This window comes from Scylla paramamosain, chromosome 24 (genome assembly GCF_035594125.1).
Source record: "Scylla paramamosain isolate STU-SP2022 chromosome 24, ASM3559412v1, whole genome shotgun sequence".
NCBI lineage: Eukaryota > Metazoa > Arthropoda > Malacostraca > Decapoda > Portunidae > Scylla > Scylla paramamosain.
In genome coordinates, this window is record NC_087174.1 from 20024397 (window position 1) to 20035286 (window position 10890).

The window sequence follows — 10890 nt, forward strand, 5'->3', positions numbered from 1 at the left end:
CCTCCCCTTCCCTTCCCCTTTCTTTCATTCTTCGTCCTTATCGCTTTCCAAAATTAGCAGAGTTTCTTGGAGCAATTTCATTTCCATTTCTCTTATTTCTTTTTCTTTTTTCTTTTCTTTCTCTTCTGTGGCATTTCTTTGTCTGAGACGTGGTTCATTCATGCTCTCTCTCTCTCTCTCTCTCTCTCTCTCTCTCTCTCTCTCTCTCTCTCTCTCTCTCTCTCTCTCTCTCTCTCTCTCTCTCTCTCTCTCTCTCTCTCTTATCTTCGTTATCTATATATCTCCCAAAGCTTCCCAGCGAGTCTCCTCTCCAACCCTGATAATGAAGGGACCTTTTGAAGTTATGTAGAGATCGATGCTGGAAAGGTGGAGGGGGACAAGGAGGAGGAATGGGAAGAGAGAGGAAGATGAGAGGCGAGATAATTGGAAGAGGAAGGTAGAAAAGGGGAAAAGGATAACAAAGAAGCTGCACAGACTAAGTGGAGCGCTGACAAAGAAGGGAAAAGGAGAAGGAAGAAGAGGAGGAAGAGGAGGAGGAAAAAGAAGCGCGGAGCAAGGACGAGGTGGAGGACGAGGACGAGGAAATAGCAAGGGGATGGACCACTTCCGATCCCTCCTCCCTCCTCCTTCCCCCCCCCCCACACTGCAGGTGAGTCACAGCGCATCCCGAGGAGAACTTAAAGGTCATGTAACACAGCCGATGTAAACAAACCAGCCGCGGCAAGTCTCGGCCGCTGGCGTCATGAACCAAAGGCCGCGGCGGGACCTGCGCGGCGGCCCGTCAGCGTCCTGCTCTTTGACGCACCGCAGTGAATGGCTCGGGTCACCTCACCTCAGTCAGGCCATGCAATCACAACTGGACAGGGTTTTTTTCCCCGGGTCTTATGCCATTGTTCGCGTTATTGTGCCGCGTTCCTTTGTTCACACACCGGTCCGCGCCGCGCCCGTCACGTGAGGTCATAACAGGAATTATTACGCAGCCACTTCTTGATGAAATGGATATGTTTTGCTTCCTGCTAACACAACATTCTGCTTGGTCAGCGAAATGCATCGCCCTGCTGTCTTTGAGTGATGAATCCGCCGCTTCGTCAGCCAGTGTGTTCCTGCCTCTGTTAATTAGCGTTACAGAAAACGCGTGACTTCTGTTGCTCTGCATGTTTGCCATATTTGCATTGCCTGATACATTATTGGCAAATATTCCACACACACCTGAGTCTGGCATTGCTTGAGTTTCCGTTTTCCTTCGCAGCCGGTGGCGGGCCGCCAGCCAGCCGCCCCGCGCTCAGTCGTCCTCTGCTCGCTGGACGGTGAAGGTGTGCTGCCGCCGCTCCCATCTCGCCCTGTGACTGCCTCACCGGGGCGCCGCGCGAAGTCAGACTCAGAGCAGCGGTTCGGTCTAACACAGAGGCGTGATAATGGTGACTTGCAGCGAGGGCCTTGCGTTACCTTGGCCAGAGTGAAGTGTCACAGCCCAGGCTATGATGAGCTGTCCGGGCGGGTCCTTGTAGTGAAAGCGGTGGTGACGACTGGCGCCAGGCGAGCCGGGGACCTCGACGAGCAGGGAAACAGTGATCCCCGCTCCGTCCTCTGACTCGTCCTCACGCTCGTCCCCATCCACAGTCACGATTGTCGGTCTTCGTCAGCGTGATCCTCCTGAAGGACGCCGCGCAGTGAGGGAGTCACACGCTCCGCCCCACCAAGGATGCATCCTGCCACGAGGACGTGAGGATGTGTGCCTGCCTGTGGGCCGGGCTGGTGGGGGCGGCCCAATACTTGCTGTGGGAGGCAGCGGCGCTGGTCAGGCCACCAGCCCACGTGGTGCTCGTAGGCCTCGACTCCTCGGGCAAGACCACGGCGCTGTTCCGCCTCCGCTATGGCCACTACGTCAACGCCGTGCCTACCGTGGGCTTCAACACGGAGAAGGTGCGGGCGGGCGGCGGCCACTGGCTGGTGTGGGACGTGGGTGGGGCTGAGCGAGTGCGGCCCCTGTGGCGCTCCTACACCCGTGCCACGGACGCTCTCGTGTTCGTGATTGACTCCAGCGGCGGGGAGGAGCGGCTGGAGGAGGCGCGTGTGGAGCTGCAGCGCCTTACGAAGCAGCAGACGGCGCAGTGCGTGGCTCTCAACAGGCCTCGGCCCCCGCTGCTGGTGCTGGCTAATAAGCAAGACCTCCCCGGGGCGCGAGAGCCGCAGCACCTGGCCAAGGCTCTTGGCCTGCCCGAGCTGCCTGACTCGCAGCCCTGGGCAGTGGCCCCAGCCTGCGCCGTCACGGGCGAGGGCCTGGACGAGGCCATGGCCACCCTCCATCAGATGGTCCTCAAGACGCGGCAAGCTCACAAACGCCAGTAAGAGGATCTGGTGTTTTCCGCCCCTCCTCGTCCAGCAAAGCGTCAGCTGTGACGAGGCTTCCTCCCCCAGCGGAAGCTGAGATAACGCCTGCAGGGTCACGTAGAGAGCGATCCACGCAAGCCAGCCTAACCCTGTGGTGAGGTTCCTCCCAAACCCCCAACGCGCCGCACTAATTACACCTCATAAATGTTTGAGGATAAGTGACCCGCTGTGTGCGCCGCCCCGCCCTCCCAGGCCCCGCACTGGGCGGGCACACGCTGACAGCGTACTTAAAGTGAAGTTGTGCATGAAGTGGTGGTGCTGCTGCTGCTCTGGCGGCAGAGGAACAGTGACAGGCTCTGATGTGTGCAAGATTTTAGTGTACAGAAGCACTCGGCAAACAAACGCTTGTTGTGTAAAGCTTTGAGGTGAACAACCAGACATTGGACACTGAAAAAAAAGGCTTATTAAAGCTGCTTGCTTCACTAAGTTTGAAAAAAAATGCATTAGTTTCTCATATAAGACTAGCTGAAAGCTTAACACTGAGATGAATGTTGCCTGGACGTGTAGGTAAGCTGGAAGTGTTCGTGCAGTGGTAGTGTCACCCGGAGGTAACGTCTGCATCGCACGGGAGACGTGACTGCCTCCCGAGTCTTGTGTTTGTGAATACTGTCATTTTTGCCTCAGTCCCTTTATGTCAGGGAGGCGAGCAGCGTCTCTCGTGCGTCCAGCGAGTGAGGAGGTTCACGGTGGTCCGTCACTGAGGAACACCACAACAACTGTTCATCATCTGCTATTGTATGGGGGTCACTCTAGGGACTCACAATTATCCCGAGCCTCCTTATCCCGCCCTTTAACTCCCCTCCCCCTGTCCCTCACCCTTCCGTGTTCATCTCCTTGCGGTCCCTCACCCCCAGCCCCACTCTGCCCCTCGCCTCACGACCTCTGCCTCCCTGCCTGATCCCTGGCCGACCCTCGTGCTCCCCGGCGGCCCCTGCACCCCGCCACCACCACCTGGGTTCCCTAATTGCCCATTTCCTTTCCTTTCCTCTCGCGGGTCGCTGTGAGGGAGAGGGATAAAAGGTGGAGAGAAGCGTTAAGAAATGGTCCGTGGATTCTGGGAGGGTTGGAGAAGGGACAGGCACGGAGGGGAGTGAAGAAAGGGACAAGTGGAGTACAGACGCGGAGAGAAACGGTTGGGAGGAGTGACAAAGCCCCCAGGGAATGAGGGAGGAACTGGTGACCTATCTTCTTGGTCTTTACACGCCCCTTGACCCGCCGGAAGTGGAGGTCATACGTGGAGAGGAGGAGGAGGCAGCAGCAGAGGGGGACGAGAGGAGGCAGCTTCGTGTCAGGCAAATAGTGCTTCTGATGCGCTTCTTGGCTTCAGTTGGCTCTTCTCCTCCTCCTCTAGCTCCTTCTCCTCCTCCTCCTCCTCCTCTTCAAGGCAGCCACACGTTTTGCACACATTAAACGAGCAGGGCGGTGATGGCTAAGCACGTAGAGTCAGCACCAACCGCCCCGTGACTGGTCTGTGTTTGCCTCAACTTTGCTTGCCTCTCCTCCTCCCTCCCCCTCACATTCATTCCCCATCCCACGCTCCTGCCTTAAAAATTTGTGGCCCCCTAACCCCGCGATCCCATTTCTATAACCTACACAATCTATGACCTCCAAATTGTATGGCCTCGCTATTTTGTGGGCTCTTGTGTACACGAACAATGGAAGGCCGCAGCAGTCACTCCCTCCCTTCGGCCCTGGTGCTCAGTCTCCCGCTACAGTCACGTTCCCAAAGAAAGAGCAGGGTTATGGTCGCCCTTGTTGACTTGCCCGCACAAACACGCCAAGCTTTAATCCAGTAAGCATCGTGGATCATCCCTGTGGGCCTCGCTAAGCTAAATAAATGCCCCCATATCCTCCAGTACCCGTCTCTTGCCCCTTCCCCACATGTTCTTGTTTCCTTCTGTTTCCTTCCCTCCATCCTCCGTGACCTGTGTGGTGTATAGGAGGTCACGGTACAGTAAGGTCACGTTCATCTATTGTTGGGCTGTCGCGACACACACACACACACACACACACACACACACACACACACAGAGAACATTGAGTAAAGCCGTGGGAAAGCCGCCTAGTTTTGTGTCGGTTTGTTAGCGAGACACGCCCCTGTCTTCTTTCCTTCCCTAATACGTGAGGCACTTTGAAGCCAATCACTGACACACTGCCCCAAGCCTTACTCCAACATGATACAGTAAACCTCCCTGCCTCTACTGCAGCATAACTAGACCTGCACCCACTCAGCCACACCTCTTAACTCACCACTGACGCGCTGCCCCAATCCTTACCCCAGCACATGGCACACTAAACAACCCTATCTCTAATACTGCAGCACAACTTGACCTGTATCCACTCAGCCATGCCCCATAACTCATCACTGACACACAAAGCAGCCCTTCCTCTACCTCTCCCTGCCACACCTTGACCACTCAACCACACCCTCAACTCATCACTGACACAATTGACACCGCGCCACGCCCCTGACACAGAGCCCCGAGCCTCACACAGCCTTGACGCCCTCTCCGTGACTCCCTGCGGCCACAGTCCTATCCCAGCCACACCTGAGAGCCCCGTCAAGGTGATCCCGGGGCCACAGCGGGCAGAGGAGCGGATGTGTTACCTCTTCCCTCCCTCTCTCACCAGTCCCTCCCTTCCTCTCCCTCCATCCCACTGCAGTCTCTCTCTCCCATGCTCTTTTTTCAAGGGTTTCAGGGTGAGGGGAATAAAACACGACTAATAACAGTCATCTGTGTCTGAGTTACGTGGGACGAAATGCAAAGTGCGTATTGTGTTTTTCTTTGAGCGGCTATTCAGTTTTAGAGGAGATGATTATTGCTTCCTCCGAGGTGTTTGTTTGCTCCTCCGCTGTTTTGCTGCTGTTTTGAATGTTCTGTTTGGTGTTTGTGTTGTTTGTGTTTGTGTTGTTTGTGTTGGTGTCCTCCTCTTAGTGTTTATTTCCTGAGTCTACTGAAGCTTTAAAATATTCTAAGTATCTAAGTGTGAAGGAGGATCAGAGTATTAAAAAGAGTGCGGTCAGTAAAGTGTAAACACGTATACTTTCTGTGTGTGTGTGTGTGTGTGTGTGTGTGTGTGTGTGCGTGTGCGTGTGATAAGGGCATTCCTCTATGGTGTGCGTCTTGCCTGTGATAAAAGGTGATGTATATCTCCTGTGTATCTGTAACCGTATATAGCTACTGTATTTTGTATCGTCCTGCATCTGATTAGAGTCTTGTGGCGGACTGAAGGAAGGAAAGAAACAAGGAAGCGTCCACCACAGCTAGTCTCGTGTTGTTACCTTAGCGCTGTTTCCACTCCCCGAACTGCAACCACTGAAGGGAGGGAAGGAGTGAAGTGAGAGAATGTTAGTGAGAGAACGTCAGGTGGTGTCAGGTTACACGGCAGACTTGGCTTCGTGAGTAGGTAACCCCCCCTCCAGCTGACGCTCTCTCACCATCGCTTGATAAAAGTGTCCTCTGCCACCAGTATTACGTTCCTGGGATACGATCTGATAACACACACACACACACACACACACACACACACACACACACACACACACACACACACACACACACACACACGCACGCACGCACGCACGCACGCACACACGCACACAGACATCAATAGGGACAGTTATTATGCAGTCACACAAACATTTTTCTGAACGCGCGTGTTCCACTGTATGTATATCAAAGGAAGTTGTGTGTGTGTGTGTGTGTGTGTGTGTGTGTGTCGTTCATGCCTAGATAATGATGATAGTAATGATATTATTATCTCCACCACCACCACTACTAACACCGCCACCGCCGCCGCCGCCACCACCACCACTACTGCCAACAAAAGGTCACATCGAGGCGCCTCCTGTCTGTCTGTCTGTCTGGGTGCCGTTGCCTTTACTCATGGCCTCGTCAGGAGCGGCACGGTGACCTCAACCGCCGAGTCACAGGGTCGCGGCGGGTCACAGCGGGTCATGGTGGCTTTTTCAAAACTCAAAACTCGTTTATTCAGATTCTTACACATGCGTATTGATATTCCAAACCTTTATAGAGACAAACACACACCTGTAGTTAACTCTTATCACCAGTCTCCACACCTTCACACCTCCAAACCTGTCTCCCTGACCCTCCAAAGTTCACCAAACATGTAACAGCACACATGTGCCTCAAACACCTGAATTACACGTCACACACCTGTAGTTTTCCCACACGTGAAGCCCTCCATTTTTGTACTAACAAACTTGTACACGCACATTTTACACCTCTGCTCCCTTTACACACACGCACGCACACACACACACACAAGCGCGCGAGTTAACGAGTAATGAATTTAAGATGAACGTGCAGTGTCGCGCGTTGTAGGAGCGCTTTGGGAAGAAAAAATAACGTGTATTTCGAGACTGATTGGCGAGTGAGGTGACGGAGGCGAGGCTGAAGTGCCGTGAAGTGACGTGATGTGGCTTGATCTGTACCAAAATTCATGTTTACGGAGGTGTCTGAAGGAGGAGGAGGAGGAGGAGGTGACCTTTACGTTCCCACCATTACCTGTTCTCACCTGGCCTCGTTTGCTTCAGGATTTCTCTTAATTACTGGCCATTACCTGGAGAGGCCGCACGCTGTTATTGTATAGACTGGAGAAGAGGCGCAAACCAAACATGGCTGGTTTCATACACATGGCGATGCTGCGGCTTCCCTCCCCTCTCCCTCTCCCTCCTCTCCCCCGCCTGCCCGCCATGTGAGCTGCGGCCAGTGCGTGCGGTGGGTGTGGTGAGCGTGGCGGCTGTGGTGTGTGCGATGTGTGAGGCGAGGCAGTGTTGTGTTCCGTGTTGGGTAATAATGGCGGCAATGCAAGCACCGTGTTGGACTGATGAGTTATGAATATGATTTTCTCTTTCTGCCTGTCTGCCTCGATCTCTCTCCCCCTCCTCCTCCTCCTCTCTCTCTCTCTCTCTCTCTCTCTCTCTCTCTCTCTCTCTCTCTCTCTCTCTCTCTCTCTCTCTCTGGCGTATCGATCAAGCAATCATCCGGCAGTGCATGTGCCTGAAGCTCTAGTAAGGCCTGAAGTGCGGCGCGTCGCGTGCCAACCAGCAGGGCGGTGACTGGCTAGCGACGCCTTGCACGGAACCCGATCAGACACCACACCTCCCGCCACCACCTTCTCCTCCGCCCGATGTCATCACACTGTAGGAAATGGCGCGTCGATGGCCACTCTGAAGGTCTGTTGCGGCGTACTGGGCCCCTGCTGTGGTGCGCCGGGGTCTACTACTGTGGCCGCACGCTCCTGTTCCCGTCGCAGTAACGCACGAGTGACGGTAACACTCCTCTTTACGAAAGTCGCGATGACACACTTGGCTGTCCCCCTCCCCGCGCCGCCTTTCACCCCACTCTCGAGACTCCCTCCGTTCCGGTCTGCGTTTGCTCATCTGGTGAGGAAACTGTATCCGTAAAAAGTTGTCCTTGATCCCTGGGGCAGCGGAGAGAGATGGGGGCAGCTGGGACGACCGCTCGGGGCCTCTGAGAACGCTATTATGTGAGAGTGGTAACTTGGTGTGGCTGGGAAACTCGCGGGAAGGGAGTCTGTTACCTCTCATGGTGATCATCCCGTCTGCCTGATGCCTGGGTCTGGTAGCAGGTCGTCTGGTCATGTTTCAGGAAGGTGGCGTTTCGCTGATGGAGTTTCACGCGTGGAGGAGGAAAACACGAGCCTCAAGTGCCTTTTAAAAGATCACAGCTCCGGAATTCTGACATAAAAGAGCAATCTGGCGTCGGTTTCTGAATGCGAGTCGTTCCACAAAGACTAAATGGAGCAAGTTCACGGATTTTTTAAGACTGGGACGTGAAAACTTGGTGAGGAGTTGGGAGTGAAAAGTTAAGTTATACTGGCTGCGTCATTATTTCTGTTCGGTTAGTTTTCTCGAGCGAGGAGTGCTGGAGGCGAGGTGTGAAAGGCGCCACCAGCTACTCCCCGCCTGGCCGCTGCACCTCGCTAGTCTGCGCCACTGAACTTCCTGTCTCGAGGCGGCGGGAGAGGCGAGGCGTGGACGGCCGGGTGACGCAGGGCTCGGTACGGATTGGCACCTGGTAATGTAGGTCCCGGCGGATGGCAAATGAACCAGTTGTAGTACGGGAACTTCCTCCGCTTACTCTTTCTTTTTACTCTCTCTTACAGCGTCCTCTCTTTACTCTTTTCTCGTACGCAGGTTTTTTTTTTTTTTCCGGTCTCTCTTCCTCCTCTTACAGTTTCTTATTTTTATTTTCTCCCTTCCTCTCGTATTCCGTCTTTCTCCTCTTACTGTCTTTTCTTCTCTCTCTCTCTCTCTCTCTCTCTCTCTCTCTCTCTCTCTCTCTCTCTCTCTCTCTCTCTCTCTCTCTCTCTCTCTCTCTCTCTCTCTCTCTCTCTTTTCAAATATTTTTCCCTGAGTTTCTCCCCTCGTCGACCTCTTCTCCTTCCTCCTCCTCTTCCTCCTCCTCCTCCTCCTGTTTCTGTCACGGCTCCCACGCACAGCCCCGTGGGAGTCATCTTGATACCTCAGGCAGGCCACACTCCCCAAGGCGCCTTCTCCCCCACGCACCCTCCATAACGCAACAAGTTACTACCACTCGCTACTACTGCTCTGCCACGGCCCCCAGACCGCCTTCCCTTGCTTCTAGTCTGCGTTGCACCTCAGGCCCGTATACTGAAACGCTTTGCTCTATACTTACGACTGTTTTCAAAGGCTATAGAGATGATTACCCGTGTTCTGTAGAATCCTTTTCCTGTTGATAATGTAGAAATGTTAATCTGTGATTAGAACCGTTAAAATATTCTTGGAAATCAGCGTAACTTCAACTAAAGCCATTTGAATGTAGTGGTTGTGCGGCGCAGTTTTTTGGAATATGGTGTTCACTCCCACCACGTGGCTCCATCGCCGCAACCACCAGACCCCCTCAACGTCACCACCGACCCTTGTAACCCTATGTAACATTACTCGTAGCCTCCGCGCCTCGTCCAGTCACCCCATGAGTCTAACAAAAATGCCTCGGTTCATTTCTGCTTCTAATGTGTCAGTCAGTCAAGCAGTACCTCGTATACTGGGTGCACTGCTCGACTGTCTCGTCATCACCACCACCACCACCACGTCACCACAGCAACCTACTTCCCACACACACACACACACACACACACCATCCCCAAGTCATCCACCAAAGAATCTCAACAAGACGTAACCCACCTACCTACCCACCCTCCCTGCTTCCCTACACATCACCCAACTCCCTTTCCCCCCTCCCCCACCCCCCCTCCTCCCCTCTCCGCCTCTCCCGTACCGACAGCCACCCGACTTTTTTTCCCTCACGGCCCCACGAGAAAAAGAGACCCATAGAAAGGGACGCACGGGTGTTTTTTCTTCGCTCCCTTTGGTCTTTGATCCTCGAGCGTCAAGTTACACCTGCTGGGGACCTTCTTTGTGCCCCGCCGATGCTGGTGGTGCGGGTGCTGGTGGTGATGGTGGTGGTGGTGAGATGGTGATGACTTTGGTGCAGGTTTTGAAGAATTGATTTTGTTATTTTTGTTATCTTTCTTATTATTGTCTTTGTTGTTGATATCATTGGTGTGTGTGTGTGTGTGTGTGTGTGTGTGTGTGTGTGTGTGTGTGTGTGTGTGTGTGTGTGTGTGTGTGTGTGCGCGCGCGCGCGCGTGCGTACGCGTGCTTGTGTGTGTGTGTGTGTGTGTGTGTGTGTGTGTGTGTGTGTGTGTGTGTGTTCATCTGTTCAGTATTACACCACACACAGTTCAGTAGATACATACTAACACGACCAACACACACACACACACACACACACACACACACACACACACACACACACACACACACACAGTCTTCATTATCAAGCGCATCTCAACGTGCCTTTGTGTGTGTTGCCTGACGCGACGCAACACACACACAGTCTCCACCACCACAAGCACATACATGACTTCGTACACGCACACCAAAACTATCGAACATGACCACCTTCGGACGCGTGAGACGAGACACGCTTCCGAGAAACTAATTAAAAACTTCAATACTCACACAATATCAAAAACTCCCACGCACACAAACAATCTTGACATTTCATCTTGCAAGACACTTCAAAAAAGCATGATAAACACGGCCCTTACCAAAATAATATGGAAAATCACAACTCTTTGGCGACACACATTCAAACAACACACAAACACAGACACATACGTTCATATCTAAACACACACGACACTTAAAAAAAAAAAAACACGGCAAACATCTACGTCCCTTACAAAAATAACACGAAAATACACAACACTTCATAGAGACATTTAAACAACACATACACATAAACACGAGAACATACACACATACGTACGTTCCCCTGTTTATCTCCGTACCAAAGAATAGTCAAGGTACCAATGGAAGAAAAGCTTTATAAACGATAGGTATATACTTGACTTACCCCCGTGTCCTTAAACACTTCGCTCTCATATCAAGATTATTTTCAAAGGTCACAGAAATGACTGGTC

The 10890-nt window shown here is 53.0% G+C and overlaps 1 protein-coding gene across 1 annotated transcript; it reads left to right on the forward strand.

Moving 5' to 3' along the window:
* Window positions 1-651: 651 nt before the first annotated feature.
* On the forward strand, window positions 652-8759 carry LOC135112850 (ADP-ribosylation factor-like protein 4C). The gene has a single exon (XM_064027736.1). It carries the CDS (start codon window positions 1729-1731, stop codon window positions 2347-2349), a length of 621 nt encoding a protein of 206 aa, XP_063883806.1. The 5' UTR covers window positions 652-1728; the 3' UTR covers window positions 2350-8759.
* The last annotated feature ends 2131 nt before the right edge of the window (window positions 8760-10890 follow it).